Genomic DNA, 22,092 nt, shown 5'->3' with positions numbered 1-22,092 from the left:
ACCGCCTGGCGGAACCGAAGAGCCGCGGGTTCGCGTCCCGGTGCCCCCCGGAGCGGGGCTCGTTCTGTGTATGTGTGTGTGTGTGGGGGGGGGTCCTCGGGTCTCCTCAGGAAGGACCCAGGGAGCCCCGCAGGGGTCGGGAGGGACAGAGCGGGGGGGTCTGCATCCCTCACACTGTGACAGGCCCCTCTCTTAGGGGATGTTTTCCCTCCACTGAGACAGGCCCAGAGCTGGGGGGGGTCTCTGCCCGTCAGACAGAACCCCACTGTGGGGCACAGACCCACAGAGATGCAGCAGGAGCTGCTGGGCCGTGTGGCACTGACTCTGTTCCCCGTGGGTGCGAGTTGCTGCGCTTCCCGATCCTCCGTGGCTTCTGCCTCTGCAGAGCCCATCATTAGAGATGAGCGGCGTAACGAGCGCCTTTGCCAAACGTCGGATGCGTTTGCTGCTTAAGATCTGTGGGTATCTCAGCTCTTCCGTGTGGTTCTGGTCTCACCTGCTTCTGTCAACGTTTTTGTTTCTCTCCCAACTGCGTAAGGAACATTTACGAGCTTGTTTGTGGCCGAACGAGAGAACGTGCAGTGAAACCTTTCCTTTCAGTGCTCGGTGGCAGGGCAGGGTTTTAAATATTCGTTTTGAACTGGCGCTGGTCAGAGGGAAAACAAAGGCACGCGGCTGCGGAGGCGCGAGGCCGCGTGTGTTGGTGCATTGTGCAGGAGGCCGTGCTGGAGTTACACTGGAGTTAGCTGGGAGCAGAGCAAGGACGGGTTGGAGGCGTCTGCAGACGCGGAGTTCTCTTGTTCCCCGAGCCCCTGGGGTGCCCGTGTAGCTCTGTCTCCTGTGTTTTTTGCCTTTCGATGGCGCTGGACAGAGTTCCTGAAGCCCTCAGCGTCCTTCCCTTCGCTCTCGGGTTTGGTATTTGCCTTCTGCAAGGTAAAGGTGTCCGTCAGTCGGAATCCTAAGCTGGTTTCTCCCACATCTGAGTGTTTCTAATCCAGGCTTTGCAAACACAACCCCCTCTCGTTTTCGAGAGCCCGGTGCTGAGAAAAGGGCCCGAGATGAATGAGTTGTCTGAGGATTCTGGGTACTGAAGTGATGGAAACACTGACCGAATAGCTGAGTAAAATGTCTCCTTTGTAGACTTCTTCTGAATTCCATGATTTCATCTGTGTTTAAAATGCAGTATAAAAGCAAAAAGGGGTTAAGCACAACTTTGCTGTTTGCTCTCATTTTCATTTGGCAGCCAGCACTTTGCTGTCAGTTCGAAAATGCGTTACTCAGTGTGTGGAAGCAGCCCAAAATTTCTGTTGCTTTTTCATTATTAGTAATTGTCTTTTTGCAGTGTTTACCCTCTTGTCTCTTTTATTGTTAGTTACTGGTCGCAGCAGAGGCAGGAAACTACTGTTCCACCATTTCTTGTGCATGCCCGTGCTGTTTCTGGGCTTGCTTTCTCACTTGGGAACCTACCACCTATTTAGCTGTTGAGTCTATCTGAGATTTGTACATTGCAGTGCTTCTTTCTTGTCCAAGGCAAGGCAGAGTGTGATATTAACTCTTTTTTTTTGTCTGTTGCCCTCGCCATTCAGATGGTAAAAATACATATAGGCAAAAAATTCATTTGAGAATTAAATGGCGATGGTTTCAGAAGGGTTCTGCCATGCTCAGCAGCAGCAGACTGCTGCCTTTCAGCTGCCCGGTGCAGCGTGCATTCCAGCTTTTTGCAGCCACAGAGCTTGCAAAGAGCCTCGCAGGTGGGTGGCTGATAGAAGCACTGGATCTGCTTAATTGTCTTGTGAGTGGGACCTTCATGTTTATAATCCAGAGATTTCTGCGAGTCCCATAGTAACGAAGTGGGTGAGAAGAGGGGGAGTTTGTTCTGTGTGACTCCTGTATTTTGCTGATGATTCTGTTCCCTTTTTTTTTTTTTTTTTTAGTGCAAAGCATGAAATTTCAGAACTGTGCTGGTTTCTGAGTTGTTTACCAGGGCCTGCTCTCGATTTCTGTTGTAACACGGTGCAGGGATGCTTGCTGCTTTGTGTGTGTTCCCTCATACAAAGCTGCTGCTGCCTTCTAAAGTTGCAATTAACAAGACAGTGCCATGCAGGATGACACAGATAGTGCTGAGCTCTTCAAATCTCATCTGAAGAGTCATGCATTAAAGCGTTTAAGTTTTTAAAGCTTGTCACCTGCATTTGAAAGGTGGTTTGAGTTGGAAATGCTCTTGAGTTTCCAGGGCTGCTTATTTATTCACTGATCACATATATTGTTAAAGGCACTTTGTTCTGTGGGGTTCCAGCTGGAGCGGTGCGTGAGCTCCCGCTCACAGATTTTGCAGCTCTGCTTTATAAAGAAGCCCCGAACCTCCCAGCTCCACAAACTGGGGAGCCGGGCTGCTCCTGCTGATGCTGCAGTGAAGATGGGGAGGAAAGGAAAGGAAAGCAAAGCAGGTGAATGCTGACGGCTGGAAATGTGCTGCAGAATTCCAGCACTGCCTGCGGCCTCTCCCTGCTCACGGGCAGAGTGTAGAAACGCCTGCAAGCTGCTGCTCCCCGCACTGCTCAGCAGAGGACCTCTACTGAGAGCCACTGCTCCTCCGTGGCACAGCACTTGTTCTCTTGGTGGTGAAGCGTGAGGCAGGGATGGTGCTGCTGTTTGCTGCAGAAGAGATCCGAAGGTCTTTGTGCATCGCAGCTGTCCGTCAGGTGTAGGTGGTGTGCAGAGCGGTATTTAAAAGCTTACTTTGATCAGGAATGCTAATCTCTAGTTTTAAAAATGAGGGACGCTAACAACAGTGACGGTGTCGTGATGAATCCCGGTGTCTTTTATTAAATAATTTGATACAAAAGGAATTCTGATTGCATAATGGTACTTCTGTGTGACTGAAAGATGTGGTAGAAACGCATCAGGATCAGGGCTCGGCCTCCGAGTGGGGCTGGGTGCTGTCAGCTGGAAGGGGCTTTGTTCCAAGCAGCAGGGAGCTCCTCTTGCACAACAGCATTGGTCTGCATGTGGCTCTGCCCGGTGCTCTGCTCTGTTACTTCCCAGCTGCAGGGCTTGCACGTTTCCAGGCCCAGCGGTGGGTCAGGAGCTCGGTGCACTGGGTGCTGCTGGAGCAGGGTGCAGCCCACTGCCCCCACAGCTGGTCCCGAACCGAACCGAGCCGCCCCGCTCGCCTGCACCTGGCCCTGGCTGAAATAGCAGCGTGCCTGGGAGTCTGAAAGTCCTAATGCAAGAGAGAATCGGTGCGAATATAAAGATGAGCTCTGGCAGGGCACAAAGGATCTCTGTTCCTGTGCAGCGCTCTGCCCTCCTTCCTTGGCCTGAGCTGTCCAAGGTAAACAGCGCGAGCCGCTGCTGATAGCCGTGCTGCACAGCTCAGCCTCGGCGCAGCAGGGCAGCGTTCTGCTTGGGAGCCACTCGGGTTTTTGTTGTGCCGTTTTTCTAAGGAGACGATGACTTTTGTTACGCTTCCATCGTTGAGGCGCGTTCCAGCCGCTCGCTTCTGCCCCAGGGCCGCGTCCGTTCGTGCACACGGCCGGCTCCTGCTGCAAGCATCTAGCGTCCGCAGACACACGGGTTGTAACCGCGCTCCTGATGCATTTCAGTCTGTTGTGTGTAGCTCAGTGGGTGAACACGTGGAACTCCGCTCAGCGCGCCGCGTTTCAAAGTTTGCTTCAGCTTCAGCGGCGGGGAATATTTGCAGTAATTTGCATTTCTAGAAGTTACTCATTTTGTGAGAGAGCAGAGTCGGGAGCGCTCAGCCCTTCCCCGCTGGGAGGATGCGTTGGGTTTTTCCCTCGGGGTGAGTCCCAGAGCTGCAGAGCTGCGGGCACAGAGCTGAGCTGCGCTCGTAGCTGGGGTCCTGGCAGCTCTCAGGTGCGGGGGCCCGTTTCGTTTTGGTCTCATGTTTACCAATTGCGTGGAGTTTTGATGTTTGAGTTACAGCTGCAAATGCCAGAGCTACAAACCTGCTGTTGGCAACTGTCAGTCAACGTGAGGAGCTGATTCTCTATTAATCTGAATAATGTGCTGGCATTAATTCAGGAAATTACCCAGCATTTCTGGACGCTCGGCGGTGGCGGTAACGAGATGCTAATTGGGCAAAAAGTGGACATCTTCTCCAGCATGGCCAATGGGGATTGAAACAAGATGGCTTAAAGGCCTCATATTTGTCTTGGCTTTCTCTCCTTTCTCTCTAATTGCCGAGGAGCGATTTCTTGGGCTGAATTTTGTCAATTTCCATAAAAGCATCGCTCAGCCTCTAATGGCGCATTCCATCAATGCGCTGTGCCTGATGTGCCATGTGCGTACCGCGGGGCGCTTCCCAGCGAAGGGGATGCTGCAGCTGAAGGAAAGAAGCTTCTCCTTCTTTGAAAACAGCATTTCTGGTTGTGATGGTTCCTCCCTGGTGTTGCTGTGAACGTGCTGCGGTAGCTGTTGCTTTGGAGTCGGGATGTACGGCCGCTGGCAGGGCTGGAGGAGGCGGATGGAGGAAGCAAGCCGTCCAACGTGGGTAGATTTCTGTAGGGAACATCAGCTTGCAGCCGTCTGCGTTTTGTGACAGCGAGGAGCTGTGGCCTTCGTGCTTCCTTTTTTTTTTTCCCATTGGCCTGAACGCCGTGCGTTGCCGTACAAACATGCGGTCCCAAAGGCTTTCGTGTAAACTCGAGGTGCCAGCCAAGCCGTAAGTATTTATTAACTCATTAGCTCAGATTGGCGTCTCTGATAGTGCGTGGGCGTTCAAGTTTAAAACGTTGCTTCGACTCGTTCTAAATGATTTGCATGGGATGTTTGGTGCCGTGTAAATGATGTCTGGGGATAAGATTTGTGTCGTGGGTCCTCGCTGGGCTGCGTGAGCTTTGCAGAAGCTCCTGTTTGTCCTCCAGAGCTGCTGTCTGTGATCTCATGTGCTGCTGCACAACGCTGATAGCAGCCCCGTTTTGCACGTGATTTCCTAGGAGCTGCGCATTCCCCTTGTGCCACAGCAATCCTCTGCCATCAGACAGCAGCACCAACCACAAGAACTGGGCCTTGAATGAGGAAGGAGAGGAGCAGGGAGCACCACGTTCCGACCCCGCGCTGTGCTGAGAGCCCTGCAGCACTGCTGAGCACTGCTGAGCCCTGTGCTGTGTGCCAGCTGCCTCCCCTCGAAGGCCGTGCTCTGTGTCCCCGCTGTCAGTTCTGTCGCTTCTTTTCTTCTGGAAAACGGGGAAGATCTCTGATAGTTCTGCTGGGCTGCTCGATTGTTTTTCGTACGGTGCAGATCCGGTAGATTGATTTCGACGCTCAACTATTTTTATGTTGAAATTACTTTTCTTGAAGAGCCGGAGTTTCAAAGGGGAGCAGTTAGAGTTGGTTTCCCGCAGTGCACGTCTTCTCGGCGAGGTGATGCTGCTCCCAGCTCGGGAGGTGTCTGCAGATGGTTCCGTGCAGCGTCCCTTGGCGAGGCAGCTCCCAGTCCTCGTGCGGCGCTTTGCCCCCTGCGGGCTGGATGAGGGGGAAAAACGAGTGGTGAAGGGGAAGGCCGTGGCAGCTGAACATGGTGACTTCTCACCCGTTTCCTTTCCTTGCAGCCGTGTGTAGGTCACGTTCGTGGCAGCGTTCAGCAGCGGCTGCTGGTTGGCGTGGTGCTGCTGGGCTTGCCGTGTTCCTGCGTGCACCCAGCCGTCCTGTCCTGCTCCTCGCAGCCCTTCGCTCCCAGCTCCACGAGGCCCCGCTCCCCTCGGCTCCGTGGCTTTTGTCCACGAGGGAGAGCGGAGCAAAACTCATTCCTTGTGAGTTTCCACCAGCCTGCTCAGATTCACGTGTCTCATTGACTTCTCGTTGTAATTAGGTTGTTCACTTCTGCCGTGAAGTGATTGCCTTGTTGGGGCAGTTTGCCCTCCAGGAGCTCTGTCTCTAACGCCAGGTGGTTGCAGTGCTCTGGGGGTCGTGCAGTGCTTCATCTCTAGGAGCCGCAGCGCGGGGGCTCGCGGTTTGCACGGTGGGAGCAGCACGAGGGGTCGGTGCAGGTAACAGCGCAGCGATCTGTGATGGACAAGTGCCATCTCTGCGCCTGCTGCAGGTGATGATGGGATGGCCGGGTGTGCAGCAGCTTGTCCTGCAGCACGGGGCCGTGCTGTGAGCTGGGCGCGCTCCTGGGAGCTGCTCCCCTTCCGTGTGCCAGCACGCCCCGCTGGTCCCGGCGATCACACGTCGCGTGGGGTTACGTAACCGAATTGTCAGCCTTCTGCTAAAAATAAAAAACGGAGCATAAAAGCTATTTTTGTCTTGCTTAATGAGGGCATCTCCGCTTTTATTTCGTCTTCCTGAGGTGTTTCAGTGGAAGGAGGGGGTCTGGCTTAGGGGTGTTTTTGTTTTAGTGGACATTCGCTCTCTGGGATTGTGCCCATCGAGCAGCGGGCGCTTACGCTGCCCCACTCTGAGCAGCGCTTTCTTCAAAGCACCCTGTTAGCAAGTAGCAACCTCCAGGAAAATAGCCAGACTTCGAGCGTAGTGCCGGATTTGAACGTATCATGGAAGCAAGGAATTTTCTGCTATCAAACAGGCAGTGAGCTTCACGTGCAAGTCCTCCCCGAGGCGTTGTACCCAATGATCGGCGCCGTGCATGCCTTGCTCCTGCTGAAAGCCTTTCGGAGCAGGAGGGCGGTGCTTTCGGAGCTGCCATGGGATCTGGTTTGTTTTTAAAGGCAGTGCAAATCAGGTTTGGTTCATATTGTAGCTGGGCTTGGCTCCCTGCCCGGTGATAGAGCAGTCACTATTTTAAGGCGCGAGTTGGGCTGTATCCTGTTTTTCCTTGCGGCTCGGTTGTGACTGTGAAGTCTCAAGCAGTAAACCTTTGTTCCCCAGCAATAGCAAAGTGTTTCTTAAACACGGAGTGACAGCCCGCGTGCTAAATCTAATTGGTACCATTATTCAGATGCTGCAAGGCTTGCTGGTGGGGGTCCTTTGCCCGCAGCCCCCAGGATGCCCAGCGCTCTGTACCGACCCGTGTGCTGCAGACAGCTAAATGCAGCTGATGTGTAAGGAGGTTCTGCTGCTATAAAACACAGACATCACAAATAAAAACAAAAATTCAGCGTGAAATAACCGCCTTCCTCCCTCTCCCCCAGCTATCCCTCCTTCCTGCCGCGGTTAAGCGTTCTGTTTTGGTCTCTTTGGGTTTACAGGAAGAAGGGTTTTTGGCCTGGAGCATAATGTGGATTTGGGGTGGTTTATAAATAGTAATTGTATACGAGGAGGTGAGATCTTTTCGCTTTCACACGAACTCTAGAAGACACCTGGGGATGGGGTCTGGGGATGGGTGTAATTTTTATAGCCCCGTTTCCTCCGCAGTTTGGAGCTGAGGCAATCTGGGGAGTTGGTTTCAGCCCGTGAAGGAGAATCTAATGGTGCCTTGGAATTTGTAGATGACTCATAACAGGACAAAACAATCCAGTTAAGTGATTTGAGGTCTTAAATAATCTCTTCAACAGGAAGGTGAAGAAAACATCATGAACTCATGAGTAATAATTGGCTCTCTTGGAGTGCTAAAAGTGCAGCGGTCGCTCGTTGGCAGGGACTCAAGCGATCCCTGCTCGAGCTTTGCTGATCAGTATATATTTCATCTCGTATGAATGAAATTTATTTAACTGGATTATGGTGCTTTTAGCGGAGCGGTGTTAGGGTTACCAGGCGGGAGAAGTTTGTTTCAAGTTGCTGTGCAGTAGTGATGCTTTGTGTCTGAGCCGTGGGGCTGCGGGCCGGCTCTGCTCTGCTCTGCAGCGTGGGTCAGCCCCGTGCCCGGCGTGGGTTGGCGAGGAGCAGCCCCCAGCAGCGCTGTGCCCCTGCACCACGGCCCTTCTGTTTGCACTTCCTTGCTCTGCAGACGCAGTAGCTGCAATAAGTGAGATGAGTTCAGGCTGTCCCCGCGTGGCTCGCATTGTCATGGACAGCATGGCTGAGAACTTCTCGTCTCCTTTCTCCTTTCCAAAGCACAGAGTCATTCAGGACTGGTGCTGGTGCTCCTGTGGGAGAGACCTCGCGCTTACTGGCAAGCAGCTGGAATTGCAGCCTTGTGTATGTACCAGGGAATCTTTCAGCTTCATCAGGTATTTAAAATCAGAAGTTAGCTAGCTTGCTGGGCCCTGTCCTCTCACTAGATGATTTCATTAATGCAGAAACAGCTGCTCCTGCTTCCTGGTTTGATTCATGGGGGGAGCTCCTGGGGGCTCCGCGAGGTGGAGGGGCCGAGTTCTGCCTCCCCTCCCGTCCCTGCAGAGCCCCGTGCTGTGAACCCCTTTGGTTCTGGTGCTCAAATGTCACATCCCGTTGCTAATTCCCAAAGTCTCTACCAAAGGAAAGCCATCGGTCCTTGGATGTGAGCCCCGGCCATCCCAAGATCAGCGCGGTGCTGGGGCTGCACCACTCTGCTGCCAGCGGGGTTTGCTGGGGAGTGCTTCAGTGCAGCAGAAACGCGGCTCCTGTGGCTGCTGAATCCCGGGGTATTGCAACAGATCTTGGTTTTTTTTTAGAAACATATTTTTTGCTTGAATTTTTATTATTGGCTACGTTTGGGCTGGCCCGCAGAGTTGTTTGTGTTGTTTTGCGTCCCGAAACGCCAGTGTGATAATGGAACAAATACTTGCAAGTGACTTAAATGACAGTTGGGGTGATGGAGGAGTAAACAATGATGTAGCAGTCCTGGAAGCCTGGGTTCAGGTCCGGTTCATACCACGGGTCTGGATTTTCTCGGGGTGATTTTCACTTGGTTTGTAGTAGACGTTTGGCTTCCTGTTTTGGCTTGGTAGCGCTCTTCTCCGCGGTGTCTGCCGCACCAGGACGGTAACAGCCTTGTAAGGCCAAGCGTGATTGGCAGCAGCAACAAGGGAAACTTTCGCTCCGCTTGTCCGCACTTGTCTGTTCCCAGCCAGTGTTAAAATCTTCGCTTTCATGACAAGAAAAACACACTGAAATTCAACAAACCCGTTGCAAAACGTTGTGTTATAATGATGGAATATTTTAAATCCCGAGTGGCCCAGACAGAGCAGCTGCTATCATTGCGGATTATACCTTTCCTCTGCACTTCAGACTTCATTTCCTTTACCAGTCTTCCTGGGAGGAACAGCTGTGCATTTGGATCCTCTGCTGCTGTTGGATCAGTACTTGAAACTGCAGGAAATAAGTTGCTTTCAAAAGCTGGCTCGCTGCAGTTTCTTCCTGATTGTGACAGCCCAAAGGAGAAAGAATTGCGAGGGATTCTCTTTTTTGTTAACAAACTCATCTGTGAATCCTGTCTCCGTCAGCCAGCAGGAGCCGTGAAGAAGCTGGCCCTGCTTTTTCCATCCTCTGTGCAGGTTTGCAGTTCGTGGCTGCCACGAGCGGTTGGTTATTCAGGAGGCACACAGCAGTGTTGCTTGCTCTGCAGCGAGCACACTTAGGTGTGTTCTGGTTTTGGGAAGAGCACAGCTTTCAGAATTCCCTTTCTGTGCCTGCAGCTGCAGGGGCCGCTGGGCTGCATGCAGCTCTGTAGCTCTGGGTGTTTTGATGGGCAGAGTAGGGCTGGGTGATGGGTGCAGTGTAAAGGAAGGGCTCTGACACGGCGTGCTTTATTCCCCCTGCCTCTCAGGACGTGCTTGGGGTGAAGGAGGAGCTCCGATCCCGTTCGTGCTGCTGTGGTGGCTGTGCTCAGGTGTATTGGTGACACTGGAATTGAGCATCTTTACCATCCTCTTCTGGCGGGGTTATCCTCGTTTTATAGGAAGGCAGCTGAGATGAGAGCTTGCTTGTAAAACGGGTGGATGCTGTGAGTGCCCAGGTGACACAAGTGCTGCTCCAGGAGGCAGAAGACGCCCAGCAGTGGCTCCAGGTTTGGAAACGCCTTATGCACAGCACAGCTCCCAGTGGAGCCCAGCAGAGCCCAGCTGGTCATCGTGACAGACCCGATGCTTTGCGTTGAGTCATCTGAAAAGGAGCAGTTGCCTCTGCAAAGGTTTTAATTGCTCCTGTGTCGTCCTGAGGACTCTGGTGGCAGAGGGAGGACGAATGCCTGCTGCATTCAGTGAGATCGTGTCGGGGTCTGCTGATGTGGGTGGGCACTTTCAGTGCCCACCCACATCAGCAGACCCCGACACGATCTGCAGCACTGAATGAAACGTGCCCAACAATTTTCCCCTCCTCGGCGTCGCAGGCTTCTCTCTTATTGATTGTTGAATCCGTGCTTATTTGATTAAAGAAATTCCAGACGACTTTCTTGACGGGCTTGCTTTAGCAAACGAGCAGTTATCCCGATGCACATTAAGCTTAGAAATGGAATAGCAAGCGTTTCAAAACTTCAGTTTATGGTAGGAATTTCAGAGCACCCACGGGAGGTGGCTGGTTAGCGTGAGGGAGGAACCACGCTGCTTTGGTGGCCAGGCACTGGATTGCTGGGTGCTTTTAAGCAGCTTGGACACAAACGTGAAGAACTTCTCAATGTAATAGCTAGGTGGCTAATTGGGTGATGTGTAATGGCTGTATTCCCACCAAGGCTAAATGCAGCAACCGCGAATCATTGAACAGACGTTCACCGATCTTTCTTTTTGAGGCTGTTTGCTTTTCTTATCAACACGAGGATTGCGAATGGGAAGAAGTCTCCCTTTGAAGAAAACACCTGCGCTGGGATTCCACCGCGTTACGGACTGCTCGGGAGGGTTTCTTTCACTTGGTGTTTAATTTCACGCCGGAGAAAGAAGCCAGGTTGGTGCTGGAGCCTCTCCCTGCTGCTGCCTCGCACAGGAGGAAGAAGTTTCTCCCTCTGCGACCTGGGAAGGCCGCTGCTGCGGGCGGGAGGGCCCTGGTCTCCTTCCCCATCCATGGGGAGCAGCAGGCCAGCCAGCTTTGTGCAGATGGGAGCAGCACAGTTCACACCTAACAGGGTCTTTAACACTTTGTGTTAATCCTTTAAACGTAACTTAATTTCCAATTGAGATACGGTAGCACGTTTCTAACTGGCACCTGCGCTTGTTTTGCTGCTTATTAGCCTTGAGCTGCAGAGAAAGCCTTTAAAGTGGAAAGCTGAAATTTATAAGAAGGCTTCGAATGGAAACTGCAAACCGGCAGCGGAGCCGTTATCATGAGATCTGGCTTCCTGTATTCATCACAGAGCTCTGTTTTTTTGTCGAAAGGACGCTCCACCCTTCTGCTGCCCTTAGGGGAATCAAAGCTTCGTGTATGAAGAAGGGCATTTGAACAGGCGTGCTGCTGCCGGGTTTGGATTGCTCAGCTCTGGTGGCACGTTTGCCCTTTGTTGACAGCCGAGTTCTGCACACAGATTTGTCATTTGCCCCCCATTTTATTTATATTTTTTTTGGTTGGGGTTTGGAGGTGGTGACGTGTGCTGCATTTTGATGGATGCTTGCTTTGACTCCCATCACCATGTTTTTGGGTGCACAGAAAGGCAGCAGGGAAGCTGGATGTGCTTTCGGGGTCGCGTTCCTCTCCTTTTTTTCCTTGTCCCTGTGTAACTCGAGGCTCTGTGCTCACACAGCTGCATACACAGCAAACTGCGGCCCAACTTCAACAGGAACACCGAGGTGTTTCCTATCAGCAGGCTCCCACAACAGCGAATATCTGGGAGAACATCGCATCGTTAGCAATGAGAGCAAGTCAGGGCTGGTGTTAACGTCATAGTTTGGATTTCTTACCCAAGTGCTTCCCATCCAGCTCCGGGAGCCCAGGGAGGATCGCTCCGTGCTGCTTTGCTGCGAGCTGAGCTGGGAGCATTGTTGCAACCGCATGGAAAGCGAGCTATTGCAAAGATGCTGCTGGTAACCCCAGCCCTGCTGCAGGAATCACGTCTTGGTTGTAACAGAACTTCAAATCTGTTGGACCAAGCGTGTACCAACATGCTTTTATTTGGGGGATGCTCGCAGCTATGCTAAAGAACTGCGTGCGGAAGTGCTGCTGCATGGGCTCGCTGGGTTCCCGTGGCTCAAGGAGTGAATACAGCAGGTGAGCACTGAACGGGCAGCAGCACCGCGCTGCCGTGCTGGAACGGGATGGCAGGAAAGGAACCGCTTTTGTTTGTGGCGCAGAGCTCCAGGAGTGGCAATTGAGGGGAGCTGGTCAGATGAGCGGCTCAGCAGAGCTGCTTGATGAGGTTGTTTTCGAGGACTGCTGTGGTTCTTGATCTCCTGCGTTGCCTCATCTCCACGTTTAAGTGCAGTGGGAAAGACAAATGGCGGTGGCCTCCCCGTTCCGTTGTGCTGGGTTCGTACGGGGGAGAGCGAAGCGTTAAAAAACGTGAAGCAACCCCCCCGGCCCAGCGCGTGTCATAGCAGGTTCCTTAGGAGAGAGCAGCACCTGCTGAAGCACTTACTTCACGTTTGGCACCGATCCCGTGCAAGCCTTCTTTTAAACAACAAAAACATGTGCACGGAGCAGGCACAAAGCACAGCGAGCCCTGCGCCCGGGGCTGTGACACGGGGCGGCCCCGGCGGAGCACTCTGCTGCTCTCATGCGCTGCTGTCACTGAATGTCACAGGACAGGAATGGAGGGCGGGGGTCCAGGTCGTGCTTTTTGGATGGGGTCTCTCTGAGCTGGCTGATTCAGGCCGTTCCCATTCGGACCCAGAAGTGCCGGCAGCGCCACGTTCCCTTTGCTCCTCTCTGGGTGGTACCGGCGCTGTCAGCGCTGCTCAGCTCCGCTCCCACCGTTACCACTTGGCAGAGTGCTCTGCTCCGGCCTCACCGCCAGCACGAGCAGCACGGCTCCTCCTCACCTTGCTGGAAACATCTCTGCTCCGCCTCAGAGGCAATGCGGTGAAGCTGTAGAGCCCTGTGCCTTAAGAAAGGGCGAAGAAACAAAAAACACATACAAGCATCCAATTGGGGTGATGCGTTTGTTTTCTAGTACTTTTCCAAACTTTGCTCTTCAAAATTCTGGCATTGCAAGGCGAAGGCTTTAGGATCTCCTCGAGTGGAACTAAACCAGATTTGTTGATGTACACACTGCGGTACCTTGGCAACCACGCTGCACCTAGTCCAAGAGCTGAACGTTCAGTCTTTAAACAATTCTTTGCTACCCATCTAGGAATGTTCTTGCATCTCAGAGTGCAGAAGCAGCCAGTTGATATCCAGCGATGAACAACACAGCTGATAAAATCCGTGCTGCTCTGGAGTGGGAGGAGAGGCACCTTATGTAAGCACAGTTCTGATCTGCAGCTCCTCGCCTTGCAGATTGCATCCCAGGGAGTGGAGTGGCGTGCTCAGATGGCTGCAAATCCTGCTGCATCGCTGTAAATTAGGGCTTCGGTGGCAGCACAGTGTTACCTCTACAGGTATCGAGTTGGAACAGCTCAGGGTTTAATGAGAAGTGATTCTAACACTTGTTTTTGTTGGCACAACAGAGCTAAAAAGTTGAGAAAGATCTCTAGTGGAAGTCTAATAGAAAAATCCTCGCTTTCACTTAGGAGCTGCTAATGCAGCGTGCTCCTGTGCAAAAGGGGACGATGAAAACTTCAGGTTTGAGTGGGGAGGATTGGAGCTCCTCTCTTGCACACGTTCTTTCTTGTACAGCTGGAGGGAAACACACACAGGTGGAGTCGTGCAGAGGTGTCATCAGAGCTGGAGGATGCTGCTGAGCACTGAGCGCGGCGCTGCTGCCTGTCACGTTTATCCTCGTGCATCCTTGCTCACTTGCTGCTCTTTTTTTTCCCTTTTTTTCCTCTTCTCCTCTTGAAGACCTGTGTTGCTGCCCTGTCCTGGTGCAGAAAACAAGAGCATTTGTGTGTGGTTTGTGTTTGGTTCAAGCATATACTCAGCACACTCAACTGACTTCCTCACGCGTCGGTCGTGCACGTGGCCAGCTGCTTGGGTTTGCTGTTAGAGGCACAGGCTGATGCGGGTTCTTTGCAGTGTAGCAGGTGACACAGGGGCTGTGTGCTTTCGTGGGGCTGTTCTTTGTTGGAAGTGGGGTGTGACTGCTGACTCCACAGCTGATCTTTCCTCCATCCCCATGCGCTGTCACACAGGGTTCCCTGTGCCAGGTCGCCAGCTGCACTGCATGAGGAGGAGCTGTGTCCTCACCAGCTCAATCCGTGCTGTTATGGATGGTACCCACTCTTGGTGATCAGTGATATGGGCAAGAACTGAGCTAATTAAAACAGCTGAACAACAACTGTGTTACCCTTACACTTTCCTCCTTGTTTTCTTTCAGTTACAGCTGCAGAAAACCCAGTATTTGCAACTGGGACAGAGTCGTGGCCAGTACTACGGTGGGTCACTGCCAAATGTGAACCAGATTGGAAACAGCGCCATGGATCTGCCCTTCCAGGTGAGTTTGACTGGGGTGCTTCTGTTTTATTTGATGTATTTCGTCAGTAGCTGCTGGTTCAGAGCACAGCACCACGGCCCCAGCACGCAGCTCTGTTGTAAAAGTTGTTGCTTTTTTTTTTTTTTGGATGGAGCACAGTTGTGTATGGGGTGAGTGCATAGATCTGGTGATAGATGTTAGTTCTGCTGTCCTTGGTTGTGATGTGTTTGTGTCAAGACCAGGGAGAGGCAATGCATTGTCATCAGCTGTCTTTCGTGGCTTTTTCTGGTTTTGTTCAGTACCAAATTCACAATGAGACCTTCTGCAAAGGTGCTGTGGACTTGCAACAGAAGCAGAAGCAGATAACGTGAGGTGATGTGGCAAGTGCTGGGAGAAGGAAGTGCTGAAGAGTGCAGCCCAGGGCAGGGAGCGTGTTGCATGGGAATAACGAGTGGGTTTCTAGGGGAGGAGGAGGGGGAGTGGGACACCAACAGGTTTCAGAGCAGTCAGATTGCTTTGGCTTGGTGGAGAAGTAAGTGTAGGGGTGGTACCAGCTGCTGCTGTGACACTGGGAGCAGGAGATGAGGGTTTGTACAGGTGTTCTGCTGTGTGTGTTACGTGATGGTGTGCAGTGGATAGGATTAGACACTGCTACTTCTGGGACTCCTGATTTCTATACTTAATTGGCCTAGGGTGCTCAAGGTAATTACAACTTGTGCATTAGTTCCTCTTGTTTGAGTAGTAACACCTTTTAACTTGCAAGAGTGTGGTGAGAAATACGTGTTGTAGTTTGTGGTTTTCTGGTGAAGGCTGGCTTAGCGAGAAGTCATTGATGGAGACCACTGATGGTGCTCTGCTGAAGCCTGCATGGGCAGCTGAATCTGGGGATGTTCTGAAGAGCTTCACTCTTGTATAGAAGGAGAAGCAAAGGGCCACTTCAATTTGGTGGCCTGCAGGGAGTGCAGCTCCTACCATGACAAAGCTGTGCGGGCTGTAGTGTTGCTGCGCAGGCTTCTGGTCTCCATGCCTGCAGATTTGGTCAGCGTTGTCCTGCTGGGGAGGCTCCCGGGGGCAGCGTCCTTCCAGCACTGGTATTTTGGTGCTTTTGTCCTTGCTGGCTGTTACAGGGCAGCTGTTAGATAGGGTCATTCTGTCCCGAAGCTTAGCAGAGTTCTCCAAAGGAAGCACTCAAACATTTGTGAATGACGAGAGCAGGCTGCTGAAACAAATGGAAACTCCGGGTTTTTCCTGTGTTACGTGCGTAAATCAATGAAATAAAATCCGAGGTTGATCCTGTTACAGGTGACCAGTGGTGACCAGCAGCAGCGTAAGGACGCGCTGCTTTCCAGGCTTTTCCATGTTAAGCTGAAACGTGCAAAGCTCCGTGCGCGGTGTGGGAGGCAGGGGAGCCTGCGTGCCCTGCTGAGCGCGGCGCTGTCTGAGCATCTTGGTTCTTTGCATTTGCAGCACAACGGAGCTCTGGCAGAAGCCTTTGGAGCAGTTCCCGTCTCTTTGGTAAACAAGCATTTAGGTTTGTGCAAATACGTATTTAGGACTGGTGTACTGTTTGCCCAGGTAGATACGTATTTTAGCACACGTTACACTTTTCCTGGTATGCACAGTATTTATTTGATTCACCGGCCCGGCTCGGGAGGAGTTATGGTCTGTCACATAAATACAGGTGTTGCCATGCATCCCGGTTTGGAACATGCATAAGAATTCCTGTCGCAGCCTCTCCGGACTCGCTGTGGTCTGTCATGTGATTCCTTATGATTTATGGGGGATTCATTTGACGCAGACGGTGATTTCTCTGGCACTGTCTTGGCCTGATTCAAGCAACCTCTGAGCATGTGCACTTAGCCTGCATGTTAAACCCCACTGGGAAGGGAAGAATGATTCCCCAGTTCGTGCTGCTTGTCACCCAGGGGCGGGTGGTGGGGCCCGCTCCTCGCTTCCCCCCTTCCCACCTCGCTTCTTTTGATTTCTTCAGCCCATGCCTCGATACATCTTAAAGGGACACTGTTGCTGTAGAGCTCTGAGCTTTTTCCTTCCTGTCTGTGAAGTATTTGGGCTTTTTCCTCACGTTTTGTGGAGTTTTGGTTCTGATCTCAAACCCTGGCGCACGTTTCCAGGCGTTCCCTTCCCAAACAGAACTGAGGCTCAGATCTATTTTTTGTCATCTTTTCCGATTTTCTCAAGTAAGTTAGGGATTTGCTTGGGTTTTTTGTGCCTGGGAAGCCAGAGAGCAGCATTGCCCCAGAGTTCTCCGCTAGGTTCATTGCAGCCCCCTGCAGCAGGGCACAGCCCTTGCTTCCTTGTGCCACAGTTACACTCAGATGAGATTTTAGTTGTGTTATATGTGAGTTGTGGCATAAAACAAGAAGAAGCTGTCTTGCACGCAGCCTTGTGTGCATGTTGGCTTCCTTTGAAGCTGCAGGTGAGGTCTGGCAGTGCAGTGTATGTGCTGCAGGCCAGCTCCTCTTTGGGTTAATTTTGTGCTTCAGACCACAGGCGTGGGAAGCAGTTCTGCTTGCACTGACCTGCAGCCTTTGGGAGCACACCGGGGTGCAAAGAAGAGTTTGAGACTTCTCGTTGTTTTGGGGTGACAAACACTTTCAGTGCTGCGTGGTCCCAGTTAGATAGAACTGGATCATTGCGCAGTACTTGTAGCAGAGGTTAAAGCAGTGACTTAAAACTGAGACGCTCTGACTTGAGATTTCTGAGTATTGGTGCAAGGAAGTCGTGCTCGTTAAGGAGCTGCAGCAGAACACCATGATCTGCAGCCAGCAGCGCGTTACCAAGGCGCTGTGCTCTCCTGCTGCTGACTTGTTGACTGAGGCAATGTTCTGCTGCACGCAACGTGCCGGCCCTGCAGGTCACTGACACGGGTTGGGTACGTCCAGAGGGGAGGAAAGCAGTGGTCGCTAAAAAGAAAAGAGTTAAAAATAGCAGGAGGGCGCCTTGAGGCGTTATTACAAACAAAGCCATTCGAAGTAAACGCAAAACAAATTTCTTCTTAGACGGGATCGTCTAAGCAAGCGAAGCTGGACGCTTTGAAGTGAAATAGGACGAGCGTGGCAGGCAGATGGCCGCACGGCTTGGCAGGCAGGGCAGCGCGCTGCCACGTGCAGTACCTGGGTGGAGGAGGGAGTTTTGGGTTTCCAAGCAGATGGGGTCGAGGCACTCGGCAGAGCTGCTGGTGTTGGCGGGGAGGGCAGGGCTGCGCGGCTCTTCCTCCGTATCACGGCGGTGAGGCGGGAGCCGAGGTCAGCGGTCGGTGCTGCCTTGCCCCCTCCCTGCACACGCAGACTGGGGAGGGCTTTTGAAACCAGAGCTCCGCAGCTCAGCGTGGGAATTCATCTTCCTGCCCTCCCTGGGGCACCTCGCTCCCTGCAGCGTGCTGCTGACAAGCCGGGCTCCCCCGGACGGAGGCGCTGATAAGATTGAGTGGGAATCCATTCACTGTGCAACCCGCACGAGATAAAAGCCTCCCTGGAGATGCTGAGCGCTGTAACTTTTTCCAGACAGAGGAGGAAGGAAACTGCTTTTTATTTCTTTTTTTTTTGTTTTGTTTTGTTTTCCTTAATTTTGTCAGTGTCCCCTTAAAATCATTATGCCCAAAGGAGAGGTGAGAGAAAGCCTTGAGAGGGTTCAGATCACTGCTCATCTCCGTCCCGCATCTTCTCCCTCCCTTGTTCTTCCAGCTCTGGTTGCTGGCATGTTCCTTCTGGATGCATGCTGCATGCTGCACCGAGGAGCGGACGCAGCAGCCGGCAGCTGCTGTCCCTGTCACTTGGGCTATTTTAGAGCTGCAGAGGTCGCAGAGCAGCGCTGATGGATGCGAGGGCAGACCCCACGCTGTCTGCCTCCGCTCGTCTCTAATCTGTCTGGGAGAGGTGGCCTTGGGAATCGCTTTCCGTGGCTGTAGTGAAAACAGAGGAAAAATGGAGGCGCTTATGTTTGTCCAAATCTTTCCTGGGTTTTATTGCTTAAAATAATAGAACCTTTAGCGCGGCATAAATAAGATCCGGGCAGGTGGCTCCTGTGTGTATTTTTCTCCCTCTGACTTGGTGCGTCTCTCTCAGACTCCTTTTCAGTCATCTGGGCTGGACACGAGCAGAACGACCCGGCACCACGGCCTGGTGGATAGAGTGTACCGGGACAGGAACCGCCTGGGCTCCCCGCACCGCCGCCCGCTCTCCGTGGACAAGCACGGACGACAGATATCCTTTGCTTTGTGAGCCAGCAGGGAGAGCCTCCCTTCCCTCCAGGATCCTTCCCATCTCCGTGCAGTTGCTGCCATCTGCTTTTTCCGACCTGAGCTGGTCTGTAAATACCGACTGCTCCGGGAGCTGGCGTTCGCCTTCGCCCGTTCCTCAGCGCTGAGTGCGGGTAACGATGCACGCGGAGCTGAAAGGGACCGGGGTCCTTTGATGGGAAAGACAGAGCAGGATTTGTGAAACCGAGTTTCCCTTCGCCACCGAGCAGATCCAAACCAGGATAACTCTTCGCAGCTCAGTGTGCCTTTTATTACGGGTTGATTCATCCATTTAACATCTGCTCGGCGCCGTTTCTTATTGCCGGTCGTGAGATGAATTAGCTTTTTATTGCTGGCTGGCTTCTAATGTGCCACGGTCACAGAGGCTTGATGGGGCCGGGGGGTGGGAGCGGGAGGAGCAGGGCTGCTGGCCGGAAGCATTGGGTGCTCAGAAGGGGAAAAGGGCCACGATTGTCCCATTGCTGAAAGGTTCCAACAAGCAGAATAACATTTTTGTTTCCAGCGTTCCTAAAGTCCGTGTGTTCCCCATAGGGGTCGCTTTGCTTGTCTCGTGTGAGCTTAGTGCTGCTGGCAGGGCGCTTTGAGTTATTCCTTCGGAGGGGATTTCGGATGGAGGTGTTCTTCCCCTTAACTGCCTGTGTCACGTGGACAGCTGTCCCTACGGCACCGTGTACCTGTCACCTCCGTCGGACACGAGCTGGAGGAGGTTGGTAGCGCAGCGGCGTGCAGGCGTGGTGGGGTTTGGAGCGCGTCCTCCAGCACAGCAGCAGTGCTCTGACGTGCGGCGGGGCCGCGTTGTTCTGCTCTGCAGCCGGTCGTGGGAACGGCCACGACGCACGGGATGGGGGACCTGGTTTCTTTTCCTTCTGTCCTGCTCCTTCATTTAGATGCCCAGCCTTTAAGATTAAGGTGTCGGGTGTTGTGATCTTTGTGAAGGTCGTTTTTCCCTCCCTGTGTTGCGGGAATGCTTTCCTTTCAAAGTCTGGCATAACCCAAGGAGTGTAAGAAGCTTTCAGCTTGAGCTGAGATATTTGATCGTGCTCAATCTTAACAAAGCATATCAAATTATTTTCTAGCTGTGGCAAAGTTTTTTCCTGTATCCCTCTCAATCCCGTTATTGAAACAATTGCTCTTCAACCTTGAACTAATTTATTCCGTAAATTGATTGTTTCACAAAGAAATTATGCCTGGTATTTACCAAAAATAGATTTTGTTTTTTAATGCCCAGCGAATGTAGGTTTCCCTGGGCTGGTTGCATTTATCTGAGATGAAGCGTTACTCACTTAGAGGAACCAATGATCAATTTTTCCTTTTCTGTGTCTTCCCTTCAGGACAAATTCTGATTCTGCCTTGCACCAGAGTACTATGACTCCAGCTCAACAAGAATCCTTTTCAGGAGGATCGCAGGACATGCAGCAGAAAAGAGGTCAATAGGATATGGGTCTTAATTTGCCAGTTTTACTTTGAGGGCTTAGGAGGAGTTTCACATAGTTAACTTCATTAAATACTAGCTACCAGAAATTAAATTCTGGAGATTGATCGTGCACTGTAATCCTGAAGGCTGCCGAACTTTATTTCTGGCAAAGTGATGTGATGGATATCTGACTTTCCATCCGAGACCAAAGGTTTGATGTGCAGAGCTGCAGATCCCTCATGAAAGCCTTGGGAGTTTGAGTGCAGTTTTTCAGGTGTGGTTCCTCAGCAGGGTGCATGGGCTGCTCTGGTGGAGCTTCAGTCCTGTGCTGCGTGCACACTGGCTGTCAGAAGTGGCACCAAACCATCTGGGGCTTTTGTCCCGGGGTGCTCCATTGGCTGAGGTGGCATTCAGAGTGTGTTTGTGGATGAGCCTCTTGCAGAAGCACAGTGTCATGGGGCGTAATGAAGGCACGCTCTCATAATGCAGCAAGATGTTGAGTTTTTATGGGGTTGAGGTCCCCAGTGAGTACGCTCTGAGGGGCCCTGCTTGCTGGTGGTGCTCTCTGGTAGCATCTCCACCAGCCAGCAGCAGCACAGCCCTCAGGCACTCACCATTTTGGTGCCCTCTGCTGGCCCTTGCTTCTGCTGTCGATGCACGAAATACACGAAGAGCTCCTAAATCAGTGTAGAGAAATGTATTCCTTACACAGCAGAGCTGGGTGAATGCACAAAGCTTGGATGTGTGACCACTGTACTGCAGCTCTTCCAAAGAACACTTCTGGAGCCGTAAAAGGTGGAACAGAAATCATCTGAGATGGTATTGCCTAAATGTGGGTTTAAACATGGAACTCCCCATCATCAGTTTGAAGGGCTCCTATCATTACATCTCTTGCTGGCCTTTCTTGTGCTGTATTTTGCCACCTTGCTATTAGCGTGATGAAACAGCGGGTTGCTTTGAACAAACGTGCTTGGAATATGGGAAAGGAGCAGCTTCATGGAGCTTCTCTATCCCAGGGGATATGGGTTGGATTCTGCCCTGCTGGGGTTGTCCCGTTGGCCTCCCATTCGGTGTAACAGGCGTACATCACTCGTGTAAGATGCAGGAGAGAGGGAAGAACCAGGTCTCAGGGTCTGTTTTTCTGTTTACTTGTAAGTGGGAGAACTTGGAGGCTGATGCTTTTTAAAGCACTGACGGGTATTTGTCTGCCTCCTGTTTGTTCAGGCTTCTCCAGTAGTGCTCTGCTTCAGGTTGAGTGAAAATAGCTCACTTCAGTGTTCTGGAGCAGTGACATTTCTAATCTGAAAACTGATTTCTGAGAAGCTGCCCTTTGTTTCCACGTTTTAGTTTTACTGCTGACTGTCCCTGGAATGGAGGAAGCCGCCTCTGAGGCAGACAAAACCCTCTCTAAGCAAGGATGGGACACTAAAAAGGTAGGAATCTCCTATTTCGAAGTATAGAGCTTTCATTTCCTAAACGCATTTAGGTAAACTAATGCTCTGAATATTGCCAATCAAAGCGAACTGCTTGCAGAGATTGGAATTAGATTCTATGTTTAGCAACAAATCACGATACATGAGCTCAGAAAGGCTCTTTGTATGCATTTTGATTATATCAGGAGAAACTCTTATTGAAAGCCGAGCCTTGCTGGGCCAGTAAAGCAAAAAAATGACAATTCTTTTCTGAGACCTTCACAGAACTCGTGTGTAGGAGAACAGCTCTTCTTTAGAAATGAATTACATAAGATTTTCTGAGTAAACTATGTCGTAAGCATTAATTCCTAGCAATATCTTTGCCTATAAAAATGTCTTCCTTCTATTTTAGACTGGGTCATCAAGACCTAAATCATGTGAAGTTCCAGGAATCAAGTAAGTTTTGAGCAATTCGTTTTAGAGAGCACTGAGATCTTTAGGAAAGAATGTTGTACATTGAACATTTGAGTTTTCTGCAACGGCCTTTGACTGTATAACTGTGGAATAGATGTAAAATAAGCCAAAGCTCCTGCTGGCGTCCCCTTGGCTGCCGTGTCTCATTTTGTATTTTTGCTAGACCAGTTAATGTTTCTGTACACGGCACCTCCCTTCTTTGAAAATGATTTTGTCCGGGTCTGCCCAGGCTGAAATCTCG

At 51.8% G+C, this 22,092-nt stretch overlaps 1 protein-coding gene across 4 annotated transcripts in view; it reads left to right on the top strand.

The window, feature by feature from the left end:
• CRTC1 (CREB regulated transcription coactivator 1) overlaps positions 1-22,092 on the top strand; it is a 33,482-nt gene that overhangs the window by 495 nt on the left and 10,895 nt on the right. For all 4 annotated transcript variants that reach the window (XM_021378672.1, XM_021378671.1, XM_021378673.1 and 1 more), the window contains exons 2-7: positions 14,177-14,293; positions 18,358-18,495; positions 19,196-19,257; positions 19,883-19,977; positions 21,313-21,398; positions 21,790-21,833. In XM_021378672.1, coding sequence (XP_021234347.1) covers positions 14,177-14,293; positions 18,358-18,495; positions 19,196-19,257; positions 19,883-19,977; positions 21,313-21,398; positions 21,790-21,833 — 542 coding nt within the window. The remainder of the gene's footprint in view (positions 1-14,176; positions 14,294-18,357; positions 18,496-19,195; positions 19,258-19,882; positions 19,978-21,312; positions 21,399-21,789; positions 21,834-22,092) is intronic.

This window comes from Numida meleagris, chromosome 27, assembly GCF_002078875.1.
Source record: "Numida meleagris isolate 19003 breed g44 Domestic line chromosome 27, NumMel1.0, whole genome shotgun sequence".
Classification (NCBI taxonomy): Eukaryota; Metazoa; Chordata; class Aves; order Galliformes; family Numididae; genus Numida; species Numida meleagris.
Note: the sequence above shows the minus strand (reverse complement) of the source record. Positions and strands in the feature narration are given on the sequence as shown.